Source organism: Neolamprologus multifasciatus, unplaced genomic scaffold (assembly GCF_963576455.1).
Source record: "Neolamprologus multifasciatus unplaced genomic scaffold, fNeoMul1.2 chr03_unloc_3, whole genome shotgun sequence".
NCBI classification, from domain to species: Eukaryota; Metazoa; Chordata; class Actinopteri; order Cichliformes; family Cichlidae; genus Neolamprologus; species Neolamprologus multifasciatus.
In genome coordinates this window covers 141,311-162,856 of record NW_028181970.1, presented here as the reverse complement: position 1 = coordinate 162,856, position 21,546 = coordinate 141,311, and the positions used below count along the sequence as shown (strand labels likewise).

General features: G+C 41.2%; 2 protein-coding genes, 1 long non-coding RNA gene and 1 pseudogene across 8 annotated transcripts in view; 1 reads left to right on the top strand and 3 right to left on the bottom strand.

The window, feature by feature from the left end:
* LOC146490553 (protein NLRC3-like) overlaps nucleotides 1-21,546 on the bottom strand; it is a 67,438-nt pseudogene that overhangs the window by 6,575 nt on the left and 39,317 nt on the right. The window lies entirely within an intron of this gene.
* The window catches only part of LOC146490555 (uncharacterized), a 143,963-nt gene that overhangs the window by 101,463 nt on the left and 20,954 nt on the right, over nucleotides 1-21,546 (bottom strand). The window lies entirely within an intron of this gene.
* LOC146490557 (protein NLRC3-like) lies at nucleotides 498-8,326 on the bottom strand. Of its 3 annotated transcripts, XM_085152961.1 has the most exons (6): nucleotides 8,217-8,326; nucleotides 7,340-7,471; nucleotides 7,078-7,227; nucleotides 6,852-6,965; nucleotides 3,941-4,017; nucleotides 1,644-3,824 (listed from the first exon to the last, which is right to left on the bottom strand). In XM_085152961.1, exons 2-6 carry the CDS (start codon nucleotides 7,426-7,428, stop codon nucleotides 1,993-1,995), a joined length of 2,262 nt encoding a protein of 753 aa, XP_085009087.1. In that variant the 5' UTR covers nucleotides 7,429-7,471; nucleotides 8,217-8,326; the 3' UTR covers nucleotides 1,644-1,992. The 3 variants fall into 3 exon arrangements, with proteins under 3 accessions (XP_085009089.1, XP_085009087.1, XP_085009088.1); XM_085152963.1 differs by lacking the exons at nucleotides 7,078-7,227; nucleotides 7,340-7,471; nucleotides 8,217-8,326 and adding an exon at nucleotides 498-678 and having other exon boundaries at nucleotides 1,997-3,824; nucleotides 6,852-6,868; XM_085152962.1 differs by lacking the exons at nucleotides 6,852-6,965; nucleotides 7,078-7,227; nucleotides 7,340-7,471; nucleotides 8,217-8,326 and having other exon boundaries at nucleotides 1,646-3,821.
* LOC146490556 (uncharacterized) lies at nucleotides 13,583-18,230 on the top strand. The gene is made up of 2 exons (XR_014872694.1): nucleotides 13,583-15,721; nucleotides 16,456-18,230. It is a non-coding gene; the product is annotated as an uncharacterized LOC146490556 (long non-coding RNA).

The window sequence follows — 21,546 nt, the reverse complement described above, 5'->3', positions numbered from 1 at the left end:
GAAGCTGTACTGTGATGCTTCCATATTCCAGTGAGGCCTCCATAATGATTTCAGCTGTTCTGTACAAACACTGTGTGCCCTGTATGGCTCAAAGTCTCTGCAGCCTGTTTTTATCTGCTATCATCAGATCGTCATCATCCTCATTCACATCCCTCACACACTCTACAGCCTCATCAGCACTGACTTCATCTTCACTGACTGATGGAGCACAACATGAACCTGTGGAGGCTGAAACACTGTCCTGTCAAACATCTCCCCGTCACCACTCCACTTCTGTCAGCCTTTAAATGAACCCTGCTCAAGTCTGTCACTTCTGTTTGGAGCCAAAAGGAAAAACTGTTGTTCAGTCGTTTGGAAAGACAACATTTCTGAAAGCACTCAAACTTCTTCACATTTGTCTTCAGAAACATCCTGAACATTTAGGAACTAAAGAAAGTTTCAAACATCAATCAAAGACCTGAAATGTAGAAAAACTACAACAGCCGCAGTCAGTGAACTCACCTCAGAGTCTCCAGTCGACAGTTTGGACTCTCCATTCCAGCACACAGAAGCTTCACACCTGAATCCTGCAGCTTGTAGTTGTTACTCATGTCCAGCTCTGTCAGATGGGAGGGGTTGGACTTCAGAGCTGAGGCCACAACTTCAAAGTGAGTCTCTGAGAGTCGTAACGGAGTCTGTCTGAGAACATGTATCTCTTGCTTTAATCTGCAGATGAAGGAGGAAGATAGTGTCACATTTAGGCTTCCATAATGTCCACAGTCTGTCACTGAGATCTGATCCATAGTCAGAGTGAAGACACACATTTGGACTGCTTCCTATTTTGAATCTGACTCCAGAACATTTTGAATGAGTTCAGCTCAGTGAATAGTTCCAGTTGGAAAGATGATCTCTGTTTGCTACCTGCTGTCAGGTACGACTATTCACGTCCACACGCAGGAAAAACCTGCTGACTGTTACCAAACGGAGCAGAAATCTCATCACTGGACAATAATGATGAATGAACTCAGAGCTGCTGATATCAGATCTGATTTCAGGGGAACTAAACACAGAAATGATTGGCTCATTTTAGCTTTCTGAGCCATTATCTGCTGGTGTGTCGCTAGTTGGCAGAAAATGATTTGTATTCCTGTTCAGGGCTTCAGTGTTTATGAGTCCAGATCCAGGTGACAGCAAGTCAAAATGATGTTACCTGTCTGTGTCCAGCAGCAGCCTCTATTCACTTTGAATATTGTTATAACCTGACATGGATCAGTTTGTCTTTGACTGGTTTGTAAATGTCACTGTTTCCATTGGACCTGAGTGACGGTACAAAGACAGAGAGGGAGAGAAAGGAGAGAGAGGATGGAGACAGCAAAGAGAGAGCAAACACAAACAGGTGAGAGTGGACAGGTGACCAAGGTCAGCAACCAATCAGAGAGCTTCTGTTTGACCCACAGTCACTGATTATGACTGTACATAACCATGCAGTGTGTTACTCTGATATCAAATATGGATCCTGCTCTTATAATAATGATCATCAGATGATATTATTGTGTTATTTTGTAGCTGAATACGATGTTTGTGTGATTATCAGTGAAAGAGGCAGTGAGGAGGATGGAGAGAGAGAGGTCAGAGGGTGAAGTTAGAAACACTAAAAGGATTTTTCATGGATTTAATGGATGATTTGAGTGATTTCCAGCAGGACACTTAAACATGTCAGTGGACGTCCTAAAGAACATATTCACTGATATGAAACGTGTCATTGAACAGGATTAATATCAGTGGAAACATGGTGGAAACAGCTGTGACTGCATGGATGTGACACACTTCAAATCTGTTCTCCACTCTTGGATTTGGGATCCATGGAGCTGCTGCAGAGTCTGTACAATAAAGGAATGGTGTGGAAGGTTGCAGCGTACGGACACAAACACTTTGTGGTTACAATCTGATTTTATTTTCAAAATTAAACTACTAACCTACACTGATCAATGATGTTAATGATCACATCTGGACTCACCGAGCCTTTCTGCAGTTCCTCACAGCTGGAATCAGTCTCAGTCGTCCCCAGTCTGATGTGTTGTACTTCTGCAGGTCCAACTCATCCAGAACCTCCTCTGACATCTGCAGCATGAAGGCCAGAGCTGAGCACTGGATCTCAGAGAGTTTCTTCTTTGAACTGTTCTCTGACTTCAGGAACTCTTGGATCTCCTGAAATAATGAGAGGTGGTTCATCTCCATCAGACAGTGGAAGATGTTGATGCTTCTGTCAGGAGAGATTTCATCACTGTTCATCTCCTTCAGGTTGTTGATGACGCTCTGGATGGTTTCTGGACTGATCTCTGTCTGACCCAGCAGACCTACTAAGAGTCTCTGGTTGGACTCCAGACAGAGGCCATGAAGGAAGCGAACAAACAGGTCCAGGTGGCCACTTTTACTCTGGAGGTATTTTTCCATGGCTCTACTCATAAATACATCAAGTAATTGGAGATCTTTGTTATCAAAAACACTGGAAATCATCTTGATTAAAGATTTTGGTTTAAGGAAGTCCCTCAGCACCTTTGTCTTCGTGCTGGTGAAACAGTGGAACATGTAGACTGCAGCCAGAAACTCCTGAATGCTCAGATGAACAAAGCAGTAGACTGGTTTCTGGAAGATCACACACTCTCTTTTGAAGATCTCTGTACAAACTCCTGAGTACACCGAGGCCTCTGTCACATCCAGACCACACTGCTCCAGGTCTTCTTGGTAGAACATGATGTTTCCTTTCTCCAGATGTTCAAACGCCAGCCTCCCCAGCTTCAGAAGAACTTCCCTGTCAGCCTCCGTCAGCTCCTGTGGACTCGTCTCATGTCCCTCATGGTACTTGTTCTCCTTCCTCTTTGTCTGAACCAGCAGGAAGTGTGAGTACATGACAGTCAGGGTCTTGGGCAGCTCTCCTCTCTGCTTTGTAGTCAACATGTGCTCCAGAACTGTAGCAGTGATCCAGCAGAAGACTGGGATACTACACATGATGTGGAGGCTCCTGGATGTCTTCATGTGGGAGATGATTCTGCTGGACAGCTGTTCATCACTGAATCTCCTCCTGAAGTACCCCTCCTTCTGGGCGTCAGTGAAGCCTCGTACTTCTGTTAGCCTGTCAACACATGTAGGAGGGATCTGATTGGCTGCTGCAGGTCGGGAAGTTATCCAGACGAGAGCCGAGGGAAGCAGATTCCCCTGGATGAGGTTTGTCAGCAGCTGGCTGACTGATGACTTCTGTGTGACATCAGACAGCAGCTTCCTGTTGGTGAAATCCAATGAAAGTCTGCTTTCATCCAGGCCGTCAAAGATGAACAAAAGCTGAGAGACAGCCAGCTTCTCTGCTGTGACCTTCTGTAATGTTGGATGGAAAACATGGAGCAGCTCCAGAAGACTGTACTGCTCATCTCTGATCAGGTTCAGCTCCCTGAATGAAAGCAGAACCACCACACTGACATGTTGGTTCTCCAAGCCCTCTGCCCAGTCCAGAGTGAACTTCTGCACTGAGAAGGTTTTTCCAACACCAGCCACGCCGTTGGTCAGAACCACTCTGATGGGTCTCTGTTGGTCAGGTAAGGCTTTAAAGATGTCCTGGCACCTGATTGGAGCGTCATGGAGGGCGTCCATCTTGGAAGCTGTCTCCAGCTGCCTCACCTCATGTTGGGTATGAACCTCTTCACTCTGTCCCTCTGTGATGTAGAGCTCAGTGTAGATGGTGTTGAGGAGGGTTCTACTTCCTGTTTCATCACTTCCTTCAGTCACACATTCACATCTCCTCCTCAGACTGATCTTATGTTCATCTAAAACCTCCTGCAGACCAACATCTGCTGAAAGAAAGAAAAACAATGAGACTAAAGAGAAAGAAAACTCTTCAATGTGTGAACAACACAAGAAGTCCAGTTTTCAGAAATGAGTCCATCAGCAGACAGATGTTCAGTCTTACTTTGTACACAGCTGCTCTGACTGGCTGTCTGCAGTCCAGCTCTACTTCTGGATCTTTCTCCACACTGTGCAGAAGCTCTGATGGTGACACAGAAAAGTCAAAATGGAGATACTTCTTACATTTATTCCATGGACACTCACTCTAACCTGAACCATGGCTACAACCCAACATTGTTGAGGCCTCATCTCCTCCTTTCCTAACTGTAGAGGTTAAATATGAAACAACCAACAAATAAAAGAATTTGGTTCATTTCAAAGAAATTCACACGGTGACCAAGTAAAGTAACCGTAGTAAAGGAGACAACATCCCGTTCATGGTGGGATTATTTGAAAGATTTGCTTTAGTCACGTCACCAAATGCAGTTGAACCACCCGTGGATCCATGTTTGACCATTCTACCACTCTGAGCTCTGCTTTTTAATCATTTTATTATTATCATCATTCAATTATTCATTCTTTGGAGGTGGGCTATTTCCTAATGCTGCCCTAATAAGGTGATGTTCAAGGGGAAATATAACAGAAACTCTTTCAGTGTTATTCATTAATAAATTAACAGATAAACTGTGAAGAAGAAAAAAACTGAGATTTAAAGGAGAGAGTGAGAAACTTGATCATCCATCCTCATAATAGATGTTTATCAGTATCTGCTGTGACCATACTGCAGTAATAACTACAAGTCTACATTTCTGTGACTGTTGATCAATCACAGCAGGAATCTGAGCTCATCTCTGCACACAGAGCAGCTTCAGCTCTGGGATAAACTGCTCGCTTCACGTCCTTCTCAGCTCACAGACACTCATCCTGATATTTTCCTTTAACATTTGACGGTATAATTCATCTGAGTTTACACTTTATCTGCATAAATACAGAAAAACAGACCCAAACACCAGAAACCATCAGTTTCACCATGTAGAATATATTGTTGTTTCCTTGCTTTTAATTCAGAGAAAAACTCTGATTTTGATTTTCTCTGTTCTCTTTGCCACAGCCCATCCCAGCAGCAGCTGGGATGGGCTGTGTATAACACTTTAGGAGGAATTTCAGAGGTCAGTAAAGTTCCAGTTTCAACATCAGTTAATTAATCATAGTTCATCATAAATGTTAACCTGGCTGGCACACATGTTAATGTTAGCCATTTAAATATTAGCAGTTAGCTGAGGCCACAAGAAGAAGAGGCCCTAGAAGAACAATGGATGATAAGATTAGATTTTCAAGACTAGGCAGAGACGTGTTTTCCTTTACTGTCTCTTACAGAGGAGGGAGGAGATACCAGACGAGGTCACGGAGGTACGGGGAGGATTCGCAGCAGACAGCAAGACTGCCACATCCATACGAGAGAGCGATGCCTACAATAATCTCTGTTTTTGTCTCACTATATAATGTTGTGCAGCCCATTTGAGGGTTATCCTCTCTGTGAACCAGATGTTTGATGTTTGACAGACAGCTGAGACTGAAGGATGAGAGACAAAACGTTTCTCCCACAAAACGCTAAGTCCAGATGAACAGAATCAACTTTTGGAGAAAGTTGAATCATTAATTCAGCTTTAAGAGGGTATTTTAACACAAACATCAGTCAATCTACTTAAGTATGTTTGACACTTTGTTTACGCCTAAATTAACTTTACTGTTAACGAGTTTTCATGTTTCTGTTATCCACCAGTGTGCTCATGCTTTTTTAATTGAAAACATATTTTTAATGATCAAATATATTTATTTTTGTTATTTGTGGATTTTAAATGTCCTTGACAGAGACAGATGATAATCATTATCCTGCACTGTGGTCTCAGGTTTGGTCGAGCTAGCACAAAGAATGGCTGGCTATGTTGAACTTCCTCCTGGGATCTACACTTAGAAAGTGAGTCCAACATTAGCAGGGTCTCTTTCCTTTATCTGGATTCACTTTAGCATTCACCGTCACGTGAAGCTTGTTATTAACTCGATAAGTCAACCAAGGGTTTCAGCTGAGCGTTCACATGAAACACATGGTGTTGGCAGCATCTGATCAATCATATTCATGGAGACGTGTATCAGCAACAGAGCAGCTGAGTTTGCAGAAGGAAGTCAAACTAAACCATAGGAACAATATGAGGAGATTACACACGTAATAAAATACTAGCAGTAACACAGCTGCTGCAAACAAATCAGTCGTGTGATCGTGTGTGAGAGGAGAAGGACTGTAAAGGAGTTTGCTATTAAAAGCTCTGTATGAATGTGGGAGCATTTGAAGGGCTTTAAAAAGGCCAATATAAAATAAAAGGCAGCAAAATTGCTGACTGTGAAAATCACCTGACTTATCAGACCTCTATGATTAAGACCTGTAAGAACACCTATTTGTACTTGTTGGCATTATATCAAATACACACGTATATTAAGCCTTTGTTTGAACTCTGGTTGAATTTGTTACTTTCAGACTGTGAAACATCACAGAGGCTGCAGCTGCAGATCTTATTTTTCACCTGGAAATTTACTTTAAATGTTAGATGGAAAATGTATTGCTCAGTTTAACCAAAGTAAGAACAATAATCCATAAACCTTCATAAAGACAAACATCTCCCCAGAACATTGAGCTGCTGAAGTGTCACTGAAGGGAAAAACTATTTGTCCTCCTCCATCCAGCAACACCTGAAACACCTGAGTGGAAGCTCCTCCCTACACTGTGTTTGAAGCAAAGCACAAAGGAGACACCTGCTGGAGCAGCTGGAGTCCTACAGACACTCAGCCTCTTCACTACACAAACACCTCCTACAAAGTCCACTCTTTCCACTCTGACTGCTGTGTTTGTGGAAACACTCCAACACACACCGCTTCACATACCAACATAGAAATGTGTGTGAAAAAGAGCTGAGCTGATGTTAAACATGAGGATTTATTCAAAAATACAGAGTCAGGAACAACATCTAGACACACATTACCTCTCAGCAGCAGAAGAACATCCTTTAAAGTTTACAACAAAATCGTTCGACTCGTTGCTCTTTAAGGAAACACAGCTGGGTTCAGGTCCAGGAGATTCTGGCTTCTTATTGATCCTAAAAGAAAAACAATAAATGTAACAGCTTTATGAGATAGGAAGGAAAAACTGGAAATATTAAATTAAAGACACGATGAACAATCTGAAACGTATAAAAATAACGTACTTACTCTTTGTCATATAACAGTCTTTTGTTAAATTTTACAATAACACCCTTCGACTCGTTGCTCTTTAAGGAAACATAGCTGTGTTCAGGTCCAGGTTCTGGATTAGTTTTAGGGTTATGTCCAGCTGAGCCTGGTACGCCCCACAGCTCTGGGCTTTAAAACAACACACACAGAGGTATGAGTGTGAATAATGATGGAGCAGTGATGTGAGTGCTGAGCTGTGACATGGAGAAGAGTCATGGACAGTTAGAGATGGTCATCTCACCTCTGAGCTTTGGTCTGGCTCTCATGTTCCCCACACAGAGTGGTTTTAGAGGGAGGGACTCCCTCCTCTCTGTCCTCACACTGATCCATGCTGCTCTATTCACATCAGCTCACACACACTTTCTACCTTCACCTGCAGAGGAAACACAAATCATTCATGTGCACATCAACTGAAATCCTCCTTTCCATCATGTGTGCTGTCCAAATATGAGCTGGATGCAGTCAGACAGCAGTGTGAGGCAGAGGAAGCTGCCATCAGCTGCTCTACTTCTACTATCTGTCCACTAGATGGAGCCATGAAGCACACATGATGCATTCACTGACACACACTGATTCACTGTGACTGGAAGTTTAAGTACAATAAGCCTCCACTCATCTACATTGTACTTACAACCCATTGCCCCCCATCTTCCACCCCCATCAACCTCCTGGGGCCAGGAATGACTGGAACTGAATTGGAAATGGGCGTAATCAAACAAAAATCTGTTATTCTTATCCAACCTGTCTGCTTGGACAAAGTCTGCTGACCAATCCTGGAGCCTATGATTCGCTTGGACAACAACTTCATGAATGTGGAAATGAAACTGAGTGTCAGCTGAGTGTCGAGCGGAAGAGGAGTCAGAGAAAAGTGACAGAGCTGCTGACTTTACAAAGAAAGCTAAAACCATGTTGAAGAGATTAAACAGATAATACAAGCTAACAACAACAACACAGCTGCTGCAGACAAAACACATGTATGAGTGTGTGACAGGAAAAGCACTGAACAGAAGTTTACTATTAAAAATGCAGCATGTTGTAAAAAGTTTGGTCAGTGAGACTGAAAAATGGCTGCATAAGTTACTATTGTGAACAAACCCCTATAAGAACCCTGATTTTACCTGAATAAGATCAAATCCTGATACGTGGTGCAGACCTTGGTAAGAGATACGGTCCAACTGGAATATAAACTTTTGGTGTGTGTAATCCAGTCAGTCTCTGAGTAACTCCACTCCTCTGCTTTCTGTTGGAAGAGACACAAAAGTTTGTAGCACGATCCTTTTCCTCAGAGGCCTGTGTTGAATTTATATTACATCTAAGATAAAAAAATAATTCACAAAGTCTGCTCTGCCCTCCTGTCCTCCCTGCAGTCGCTGTGAGCTCCGCAGAGTGATTATAAAGACTCGGAGCTCAGAGTTTCAAGTGTGAGCCACGCCTGCCACCCGTTATCTGCCAAGGTTTCGCTTCAACGCTAAGTTTTACGGTAGTGCTGCTTCTTATCCCTTTTTGCTGATCACACACATAACAACACACATGATTTTCAGGAAGTTAACGGAAATAAAGCCCCAGTGTCATTTGTTTTCACTCAAGTTGTGTTTTCTTCTTAATTTTTCTGGTAATGCTTCTTCATTCATGATTCATTCAAATCTAAAATAACTTCAAAAAATGTAAAATATTTCTGAAAATCATCTTTTATAGTTGAAATTCAGTTGTCATTTGGCTCAGCTGCTCTTTCATGCATCCATAGTTTCACCTCAAACTGCTGCTTGAGACACGAGAAATTAAAGAACAACTCTGGTCAAACGGAGAAAGTTCGAAGGAACTTGGTAATGTCATTTAAATGGTTTCAGGTAGGTGTATAAAAGTTCTGCATTAAATCATATATGATAGTTGACATGAAATTCTGAATTCATCTTCTTGGACACCCACACTGCATAATTCTGTAGAGATGAAATTAGTCATTTCTAATCAATTTCAACATCAAATATCATAACATTGCATCAAAATGCATAAAAATGATTCTTGATAGCTGACCTAAAAGTCTCTGTGCATTCTTCCTCTGGGTTACCTTCTCTATATATTTGCAGTTTAACCACCAAAAGCTGCAAGGTTTCAGAGAAATAAAAGGAACGTTCTACTCAAATTTAATAAGATTAATTTAATAAACAATAGAAAAAAAAGACAGTTGTCATAAAATTCTTAACAAACTCCTCTTCTGTCTGTAGCTCAGGAGTTAGAGCAGGTCACGAATTAACTGGAAGGTTGGTTGTTTGATATGAGATACTAACCCCAAGATAGAAAACTCTTTTGCACAGGAAAAGTCCTTGAATGAGTCATTTGTATAAAGCACTTTGAATGCTCAGAGTAGAAAAGCACCATATCTGAACCAGTCTCACCCACTTGTAATGGGTGGGTGGCTGTGACTCAGGTGGTACAGCAGATCAGCTACTGATTGGAAGGTTGGTGGTTTGAACCTCGGCTTCCCCAGCCTGCATGCCAAATATCCTTGGGCAAAATACTAACCCCAAGTTGCTCTCTGATGATTAGTTTGCACTTGTGTTTAAAAGTGCTTGTGTGAATGAGGCCTGTTGTATAGAGCATTTTGAGAACTCCAGGAGAGTAGAAAAGCACTATATAAGAATCAGTCCATTTACTACATGTCAGCAAAGTTTCATCTCCAACCACTGGAATATTATTTGTTAGGATCGCTGTTCCCTCCGGGTACTCCGGCTTCCTCCCACCGTCCAAAGACATGCAGCTTGTGGGGATAGGTTAATTGGATAATCCAAATTGCCACTAGGTGTGAATGTGATTGTGAATGGTTGTCTGTCCCTCTGTGTTGGCCCTGCGACAGATTGGCGACCTGTCCAGGGTGTACCCCGCCTCTCGCCCTATGACAACTCGGACAGGCTCCTGTGACCCTGAAAAAGAGAAGCGAATGGATGGATGGAGGATCGCTGTTTTTTTCCCAGGGTTTTGTGATGCCTTTTTTGTTTTTGAAAGTCTTTTGTGTTTTAGTTTGGCTCTTTGTATATAAGGATGGTTAATAGTTTGCTTTAGGATTTACTATATCCCATGTATCCTGTTTTCATATTGTAGTTTGTCTTCTTGGTTTTGTAACACTAAATATCTGCTTTTGTGATCCCTTTCTGTACTTCAGTTATGTCCCTTTGTCTGTCTTGTCTCTCTGTTTGTCTGTCGTTGTCTGATTTCCCCATCTGTCATGTTTCCCATTCACTTATATGTCGCTTTCTGTTTTCTACATGTCTGCGTATGTCTCTGTGTATCATTTCCTCTTTTTTTTATCGTCTCATGTCTTGTGTACTTAGTTTTGAGTTTTACTTCCCCCATTTGGTTAATGATTTTTTCCCATCAGTGTCTCAGTCTCGTCTGCATTTATCTATCTCTATCACCCTTGTTCTCCATGTTTTCCTGTTTTATTGTTTTAACTGTTGCTTCCTGTGACTATTGTAGTTTTCTTCTGCATCATGTCTCCCACCTGTTGCCTCTCGTCTCATTATCCAGTGTGTATTTATTGCCCCCATCTTCTGCTGTACTTTGTGCTTTCCTTGCTCCGTGTTCCCAAGGTTTTGGGGGTAGTGGTGTGGGATTGATTAACGAAATGGTTGAGTTAATAGGAATGACCAAAATGAGAAAAATAAATCGATCTTCAATAAGAGAAAGGATTATTCTAAGAAGGAATATCTTTGATGGATCAGAATTATATAATGAAATATGAACAAAATCTTTTGTTAATCATTGTTTATTAACTGAACCTTGTTGAATTTGAGTAGAACTGTTTTTTAATTTGGCAGAAACACGGCAGCAGTTTGAAATGAAACTATCCAGGCTGTAGAGTAGACGAGCAAAATCAAGAATCCACTGAGATTTTCATGTCAATAATTAAGAAGGATTTCATAAATGAATTTTTGATACGCTGTTATGATAATCCACTGAGCTTATTGAATTTGGGGAGAAATGTCCTTTAATGTGGAATTACACAGTGGGCTGAGATGAAACTGCACACAGTGTGGGTGTCCCAGAAGAGAAATCAGTTAAAAATTTAGTGTTAGCTAGTAAGCATGAATTTAAAAAAATATTTTTACAGATATCAAATTTGTTCTGTTATATAAAACTGTAATTTATACTAGTCAGGTGGATCATCAACGATCATCAATCAGTGCAGTACCAGCAAAATTCAGACACAGACACACAAACACACACATGCACAATTTTACTGTCTTAACACAGTATCATAAATCTAATTAGAATATGCTATAGTCCTTTAAATACCAATTAAAATATATTTCAAAAATATATTACAACTTTTTTCATTCTGTTGAACAAAAATCCCCAAAGAAGAAGAAGCACTACCATAAAACTTTGTGTGAAAGAAAGTTTAAGAGGCTTACAAATGACGGCTCACATAACTGCGGTGTTACAAGTCAACCTCGTTCATATCTGTCATCATGAACAATGCTATGATTTGTGCAGGAGCGAAGCTGCATACAGCTGATATTATCAGAAAAAAATACATACTGATTCGACTACCTTCACACGGAGATTCACACAAAGACGACCAGCTGCATCAGCGAAGTTTAGAAGACAGAAAGTGAAACTTAAAAAAAGGAAATAGACAGATTTGTGGGAATGCTGGGGCTGGGGAACATTAGTAATTAGAAACACAAAATGTTTCTAAGCATTTGTAAATGTTTTTTGGAGGGTTTAGAGGAGCTGAATCATTTTGTGTGAAAGTTAAAGTCAAACACACTCTTAGTGGAGAGAGACTGTGTCTGCAGATCAAACAGGTCTCACTGTGACGTCCCTTTAGTCAGACTCTGTCTCTGCTACATTAATGACTGAAAGTTGTCACATTCTTATTTAGTTAATACTCCTCAACCAGGTATACATTTTTAGTTTAATACATTATAGATTCTCTGATGAAGAAATATGGTATATATATGCAACCTGATGAAGCGGTATCTAAAATGTTTTTATGTTTGACATACCAAGACTGTTTCACACTGCAGGAGCTGCAGATGATAAAACAAAGACTGTAAAGCTAAGCAGTTTGTTTGAAGGCTGTTTATCACTGCCTGTCCATTAGTCAAATTAATATTACTTTTATCAAAAATAATTTCCATGTCTGTATTTGGTCTTTCTCCATAGTCGCCATAGTCACATCATTGTGTTTTGTTGATGTTTCCCCTCCTTGTGATTCATTCAGTGTTCCCATGTCTGTTTCGTCCCTGTGTGTCGAGCCGTGTCTCTCAGTTTGTATCCTGTTTTATTTGGACAGTCTCGTGTCCTGTGTTCAGTGTGTTCAGTTTTGCTTTCTCCTGTCTCATCACATCTAATTTGTTCCTGCTGTGTCCTCATGTGTTTCCACTTCCCTTATCATCCCTCTGTGTATATATTGTGTGACTTTCCTTTTGTTCATTGTCAGGTTGTCTGTTTATTATGCGTTATGTGTCGGGGGCTGGATGTGTGACCCAGTATTGAGTTCACTGTGTGTGTTTTTGGAGGTCTTATATCATATTGAATATATGCTTAGTTCTTGTGTTGCCATTATTAGTTAGGATTTAGTTGGGTGTTATTCTAGCTTAGGTTTCCATCTATGTCCCCTTCTGTGAGTCTGTTCTTGTCTTCTGTGGTAATTGTCATGTCTACATCTCTCAGTTTTTTCTTGGTTTATTTTGAAAGAGTCTTGTTTCTTTGTTCATTGTGTTTAGTTTCACTTTAGCCATCATTATGTTCATTTCAGTCAGCTGTTCCCCCGTGTGTTTCCACTTCCCCTGATCACCTCCTGTCTGTATTTAAGTCCTCTGTCTTTCTTTATTCAGTGTCAGGTCGTCTGTGTTGCCTCCCTTCAGGTTTTATCATAGTTGATTCAAAGTTATCACAGTTTTGTCACAGTCAGTCAGTTTTCCTAGTTTAGGTGTCAGTTTAGTTTTCGCCACTGCTCATGCTGCTTTCATTTTGTATTCATGTTTATAGCCTAAATAAATGGCTTGCCTTTTTTTTTTTAAATGTAGTTCTGCCTCCTTCCCTGTCTGCACTTGGGTCCACTTCATCATCACACCGGTGTACCTCACCATGACAGTTATGTCCAAGTTTTCCCTGTTCCCAGTGTTTAGTTTCCCCACTTCAGTCTTGGTTAGTTTTCCTTTAGTTTACTCCTGCCTTTTGTTTTGTTTTGCTCACCAGCCTTGAATAAACGGTTCGCTTTTGGTCAAACTTTTGTTTCCACGTGTCTGCTTCTGGGTCCAGACTTCAACCTCCACATAGTCCACAGCCCACACTGTGGCTGGGGTCAGGTCACAGAGTTTTGGACTTTAACTGGCATTTTATGCAAGATTTCATTTTTTTCCTGGAATTTACTTCCCATGTTTTGCTGGCTGTGTGTTATGACTCTGGAAATTATTGTAAAAAATATTAATTTGTGATTGTTTCATGACCAGATCCTACAGACTCTTTACAGTCATTATGGGATGCGCTGTCACTTGGTGTTCGCTCGCTCTGTGGTATAGTATCACTTCCTGTTCCTGCTCAAACACAGTGGTGTTTCTGAGTAGCTTATTTGCTTAGCAGTTTAATTAAACCATTTCTAAATACATTCTTTTTTTCACAGTATAATCTTCACGTGCTTCATCCGAAGCACACTTTCTGTGTACTCACTACCTAATTTATAGCCAAAGTATTCACTCACTGTCTCTGTACTTTTTCGCTAGCTTAGCTCGTAGCCGACCCGTTAGCACCATGGCTACTTCACCCGTCCCTTCTGCACTTTCTTGCTCATTGTGTCAGATGTTTAGTTACTCCTCGGCCTCCTTTAGCGGTAATGATATCTGTAACAAATGTAGCATATTTGCAGCTCTGGAGGCCAGGATTACTGATCTGGAGACTCGGCTTCGCACCTTGCACTCACCCTTAGCTAGCCAGGCCCCTGTAGCTGGTGCAGCCGAAGATAGCGTAGGCCCCGCTAGCTGTTCCCCGGCAGACCCCAAGCAGCTGGGGAAAGGCTGGGTAACGGTGAGGAGGAAGCGTAGTCCTAAACAGAAGCCCCAGGTACACCACCAACCCGTTCATGTGTCTAACCGTTTTTCCCCACTCGGTGACACACCCGCTGGGGGTCAAACTCTGGTAATTGGTGATTCTGTTCTCAGACATGTGAAGCTAGAGACACCGGCAACCATAGTCAATTGTCTTCCAGGGGCCAGAGCAGGCGACATTGAAGGAAATTTAAAACTGCTGGCTAAGGGTAAACGTAAATTCAATAAAATCATAATTCACGTCGGCAGTAATGACACCCGGTTACGCCAATCGGAGGTCACTAAAATCAATATTGAATCGGTGTGCAACTTTGCCAAAACAATGTCGGACTCTGTAGTTTTCTCTGGTCCCCTCCCCAATCAGACCAGGAGTGACATGTTTAGCCGCATGTTCTCCTTAAATTGCTGGCTGTCTGAGTGGTGTCCCAGAAACGATGTGGGCTTCATAGATAATTGGCAAACCTTCTGGAGGAAACCTGGTCTTGTTAGGAGAGATGGCATCCATCCCACTTTGGGTGGAGCAGCTCTCATTTCTAGAAATATGGACAAATTTATTAAACCCCTCAAAACATGACTATCCAGAGTTGGGACCAGGAAGCAGAGTTGCAGTCTTACACGCCTCTCTGCAGCTTCTCTCCTCCTGCTACCCCCCCAAAAACCCATCTCCATAGAGACTGTGTCTGCTTCCAAAAAGACAAAAAACAAACTAAAAACCAGCAACAAACAACTTAAACATTTACAAAGAAAGAACAATACAGTATCCACATCTGAACCAAAGAGCAAAACAGTGAAATGTGGATTATTAAATATTAGGTCTCTCTCTTCCAAGTCTCTGTTAGTACATGACTTAATAAATGATCAACAAATTGATTTACTCTGCCTTACAGAAACCTGGTTGCAGCAGGATGATTATGTTAGCTTAAATGAATCAACACCCCCGAGTCATTCTAACTACCAGAAATTTCGAAGCACAGGTCGAGGGGGCGGTGTGGCAGCAATTTTTCACACCAGTCTATTAATTAATGAAAGACCAAGACAGACTTTTAATTCATTTGAAAGCCTGATGCTTAACATTATCCACCCTAGCTGTGAAACTCAGAAACCAGTCTTACTTGTTATCATCTATCGTCCACCTGGGCCTTACACAGAGTTTCTGTCTGATTTCTCAGACTTTATGTCTGATTTAGTTCTGAGCTCAGATAAAATAATTATTGTGGGTGATTTTAACATCCATGTAGATGCTAAAAATGACAGCCTCAACATGGCATTCAATCTGTTGTTAGACTCAATTGGTTTCTCTCAAAATGTAAAAGAACCCACCCACCACTTTAATCACACTCTAGATCTGGTTTTAACATATGGCATAGAAACTGAACATTTAACAGTGTTTCCTGAAAACCCTCTCCTGTCTGATCATTTCTTGATAACATTTACATTTACAATAATTGATTACGCAGCAGTGGAGAGTGGACTTTATCAAAGTAGATGTCTTTCTGAAAGCGCTGTAACTAAGTTTAAGAATATAATCCAGCCACTGTTATCATCGTCAATGCCCTGTACCAACACAGAGCAGAGTAGCTATCTGAACGCTACCCCAACAGAGGTCGATTATCTTGTTAATAATTTCACCGCCTCACTACGTACGACTCTGGATACTGTAGCTCCAGTGAAAACTAAGGTCTCTAATCAGAAGTACATGACCCCGTGGTATAATTCTCAAACACGTACCCTCAAGCAGACGACTCGTAATCTGGAGAGGAAATGGCGTGTCACAAATTTAGAGGATCATCATTTAGCCTGGAGAAATAGTTTGTTGCTTTATAAGAAAGCCCTCCGCAAAGCCAGAACAGCTTACTATTCGTCACTGATTGAAGAAAATAAGAACAACCCCAGGTTTCTCTTCAGCACTGTAGCCAGGCTGACAAAAAGCCAGAGCTCTTTTGAGCCAACCATCCCTTTAACGTTAACTAGTGTTGACTTCATGAACTTCTTCACAAATAAAATTTTTATCATTAGAGAAAAAATTACCAATAATCATCCCACAGATGTAATATTATCTACAGCTACTCTTAGTACCATTGATGTTAAGTTAGACTCTTTTTTTCCAATCGATCTTTCTGAGTTAACGTCAATAATTACTTCCTCCAAACCATCAACGTGTCTTTTAGACCCCATTCCTACAAAACTGCTCAAAGAAGTTCTGCCATTGATTAATTCTTCGATCTTATATATGATCAACCTATCTCTAATAATCGGCTATGTACCACAGGCCTTCAAGGTGGCTGCAGTTAAACCTTTACTCAAAAAGCCATCTCTAGACCCAGCAGTCTTAGCTAATTATAGGCCAATCTCCAACCTTCCTTTCATATCAAAAATCCTTGAAAGAGTAGTTGTCAAACAGCTAACAGATCATCTGCAGAGGAATGGTTTATTTGAAGAGTTTCAGTCAGGTTTCAGAGTTCATCACAGCACAGAAACAGCTTTAGTGAAGGTTACAAATGATCTTCTTATGGCCTCTGACAGTGGACTCATCTCTGTGCTTGTCCTTCTTGACCTTAGTGCAGCATTCGATACTGTTGACCATAATATTCTATTAGAGCGATTAGAACATGCTGTAGGTATTACAGGTATTGCACTGCAGTGGTTTGTATCATATCTATCTAATAGACTCCAATTTGTGCATGTAAATGGAGAGTCCTCTTCACACACTGAGGTTAATTATGGAGTTCCACAAGGTTCAGTGCTAGGACCAATTCTGTTTACATTATACATGCTTCCCCTAGGCAGCATCATTAGAAGACATAGCATACATTTTCACTGCTATGCAGATGACACCCAGCTCTATCTGTCCATGAAGCCAGATAACACACACCAATTAGTTAAACTGCAGGAATGTCTTAAAGACATAAAAACTTGGATGGCCACTAACTTTCTGCTTCTCAACTCAGATAAAACTGAGGTCATTGTACTCGGCGCTGAAAAGCTTAGAAATTTGGTATCTAACCAGATTCTTACTCTGGATGGCATTACCTTGGCCTCCAGTAACACTGTGAGGAACCTTGGAGTCATTTTTGACCAGGAAATGTCCTTCAACGCACATATTAAACAAATATGTAAGACTGCGTTCTTCCATTTGCGCAACATCTCTAAAATTAGAAATATCCTGTCTCAGAGTGACGCTGAAAAACTAGTTCATGCATTTATTACTTCCAGGCTGGACTACTGCAATTCATTATTATCAGGATGTCCAAAAAACTCACTGAAAAGCCTTCAGTTAGTCCAAAATGCTGCAGCAAGAGTACTGACAGGGACTAGAAAGAGAGAGCATATTTCTCCTGTTTTGGCTTCCCTTCATTGGCTTCCTGTTAAATCCAGAATTGAATTCAAAATCCTGCTCCTCACATACAAGGTCTTAAATAATCAGGCCCCATCTTATCTTAATGACCTTGTAGTACCATATCACCCTATTAGAGCACTTCGCTCTCGCTCTGCAGGCCTACTTGTTGTTCCTAGAGTATTTAAAAGTAGAATGGGAGGGAGAGCCTTCAGTTTTCAGGCCCCTCTTCTGTGGAACCAGCTTCCAGTTTGGATTCGGGAGACAGACACTATCTCTACTTTTAAGATTAGGCTTAAAACTTTCCTTTTTGCTAAAGCATATAGTTAGGGCTGGACCAGGTGACCCTGAATCCTCCCTTAGTTATGCTGCAATAGATGTAGGCTGCCGGGGGATTCCCATGATGCATTGAGTTTTTCCTTTCCAGTCACCTTTCTCACTCACTATGTATTAACAGACCTCTCTGTATTGAATCGTATCTGTTATTAATCTCTGTCTCTCTTCCACAGCATGTCTTTATCCTGTCTTCCTTCTCTCACCCCAACCGGTCGCAGCAGATGGCCGCCCCTCCCTGAGCCTGGTTCTGCCGGAGGTTTCTTCCTGTTAAAAGGGAGTTTTTCCTTCCCACTGTCGCCAAAGTGCTTGCTCATAGGGGGTCATATGATTGTTGGGCTTTTCTCTGTATCTATGAAGCGCCTTGAGGCGACATTTGTTGTGATTTGGCGCTATATAAATAAAATTGAATTGAATTGAATTGGATGGTTTTACAGGTGGAGGACACTGATATTTTTCCTACTCATCTTTTCTGAAAGCTTTTTCACTTTTCATTTGGCTAGGGTCAGTGTCACTACTGGTATGAGAAGAGACCAGGACCCTGTGCATGCATCTGAGAAAACAATCAGAAACAGATTTTATAAGGGTGGCCTGAAGGCCTGATGTCCTCTAGCAGGCCCTGTATTCACTGGCTGGAACCATGCATGATTGACATTTGCCATAGAATACCAGAATTATCAGGCCACCACTGGCAGACTGTGTTTTTCACTCTGAACACGTATGACAGATATGAAAGGGTCCGGAGAAGTTGTAACATCGTTTTGCGTGGCCAGTTTGATAGTTGGCCAGTAATGACCCAAGAGGCATATCAATGGAGGGAGGCACAGACATCTATGGGCTGGCAGCATCACCCTGACTGCAATTAGGCATCAGGATGAAGTTTCTGGACATCTGGACTGATTGTCAAACTCTACGCTGGTGCAGTGGTTGCTCCTCCTGCTGCAGGACAATGACACCAAACACACCTCCAGGCTGTGTGAGGGCTGTTTGACCAAGAAGGAAAGTGTGATGGAGTGCTGACCAGATGGTCTGGCCTCCACAGTCACCTGAACTAAACCCAGTGGAGATGGTTTGGGATGAGATGGAACGCAGAGTGAAGGCAAAGGACCAACAAGTGCTCAGCATCTCTGGGAACTCCTTCAAGACTGTTGGAAACTATTTCAGGAAACGACCTCATGAAGCTCACGGAGAGAACGCCAAGAGTGTGCAAAGCAGGAATTAAAGCAAACATATTTAATTTTAGTAAGCTCTTTATGATCCACTAAGGTTTGCAGAGGTAGACTGCATGCTTAAGAGCTTGATTTTACACACCTATGGCAATCGAGCTGAAAACACCTGAATTCAAAGAGTAAGAATGTTGAAAAAATGAAAATGAGTTTCTCTGGTCCAGATGGTGAGTGTTTTTCTTTTTGGGTTGTAATACTTGTTTACTGTGTTAAGACAGGAAGAGACAAGGGACAAAATCACTGATGCATCTGTATCTATGCTTAAAAAGAAAAGTTTACTGATGAAGTTGAACAACCTTTGAACAACTGTACTGTGAACATGTTCAGGTCTGTCGGATGCAAAGAATAAAACTCAGATCAAGAAATCTCTTAGAGGTGAGTAAATGTTTTCCTATAATTGTTTCTTTGGATTTGATGATGATGTAATTAGACATTATTTCATGTAATGAGACATAAATCCATGTCTATAGATAGTAAATGAAGGAATGATCTAGATATTTAATAAAAGCCAGTCATGAATATCAGAATGTAGTTTATTTTATACCTGCAAAGGGACAAATCATCAACTTAGAGTCAAACAGTTTCATATTCAGACATTCCCTGAAATTCCGTCATATTTTCTTTGAGATATCTATTTTCTCCGCTGATCAAACTGGAGAGTCTCACTGTAATGTGCCGGCGAGTCACACTCAATTTTATTTTTAGTTTGGAAACTGAACAGACATTCAGTAAAAATAATGATTCAGCAATGCACAAAGTTGGGAACTAATACATTTATAACTATTTTCTAAAGGATCATTTAATGCCACTACAGGCAAGCTAAAGTCTAGCTATCATTTCATAATTCCCACAGCAAAAGTAAGGTGACAGGTGACCACAATGTTGCAACAAGACTGAATTAATACTGGAAACCTGCACCATCATCTCATCCATCCTCTCAGTTTGGAAAGTAGACCTACACCATTGTCTCAAAGGTATGCTCTTCTGTTGGATAATTTGTTCGTTTGTTAAAAACCAACAGAGGAAGCTGTACAAACACATCACATGTCAGTTGTCAGGAGAAGTGTAGAGAGGACAAAATGTAAGCGCTGAGAACTTCAGAATCTGACATTTGTCCAGATTTGTAGAGGGACAGATCAGATTTATTTTGTATTTATCATTTTCAGTCTTTCAAAATTAGAAAAGTTAGAATTTGTGTTGTTCAAACACACTGATTCCACAAAAAGACACAAATGTGAAATTGCCCAGCTAACAGTTACAGAGCTAAGGGATGATAATTATATGTGAAGACATCTGCTTTTTAAAAATATACCTCCATGCTTGCATTTACATCTGTGACCATCGGAGGGCAGAAAGCACTCAGTAGTCAGTTCATTTTTACTGACGTCAGCGTTTCTGTCAGTTTAATAATATCTGTGTTCAAATATGTTTCAAATAAGTTCAGTATTCAAACATTGAAATGAACTTCATCATCTCAGCTGAACTGAGCATCAGAGAAACACTGCATACTGATGTCTGTGAAGCTTTGACAGAAAAACAGTTTAAAGCATCAAGTGATTGAATCCATGAATCTAAAAATGTGTTTCTGAGTGAAAGAGACAGACATGTACAGACTGAACTATCTGTTCAACAATCAGAGTGTCATGTTAGGACACTAACATGACACTCTTTAAACTAAACTACACACAGACACACTGAGGAACCACATGAGACTGTAAATCCAGGATAAAGAGGTTCAGTGAATGTGGTGTGGAAGGTGTGGAGGTGGATCAGAGAGTCAGAGGAGACTCTGTGGAAGGACAGAGTGCCAGCAGGACAGTCCACATACACTGCTACTCTGTTAGAGACAGAGGAGGAGGAGGAGGAGGAGGAGGAGGAGGAGATGGGTGTTTCTCTGTTATTGTGCCACACAGAGGAATAATGATCAGAGCAGAACAGACTCCAGGACTGATCATTTCTACCAAACACACACTCATCACTCCTTCCTTTCCTTTTGATTCCTCTGTAACTCACTGATATCCAAGCCCTCCTCGTCCACTCGACCTCCCAGTAACAGCGACCAGTCAGACCATCTCTACACAAACATCAAATCTGTCTGGATGATCAGGATATGACTGAACCTCCTCCACACGTGTCACCTTCCTGTTGTTGTCAGACAGTTGGAGCTTTGTGTTCACTGTGTTTGTGTCGATTGTGAGTTGACAGGAATCTGATGGAGAGAACAAACACAATCCAGCTGCAGTTATTGATCCATCATCTGTTCATTGATTGACACTTTGATGATGACTCCTGACATCAGAATGATGAAGATGGTTGAATGTGTGCTGCTTTGTTTTCATGAAGCCCATTAAAAACACACTTACACTTCCTCAGACCTGGTCTCAACCATCGGACTCCAGCAGGCTCCACCCTGAAAGGAGGAGGGGGGTCAGAGCAGCACAGTCAGCATGCACACATGGACATTACATGGCTCTCATACACACACTGTTACACACTGATAAAGGAA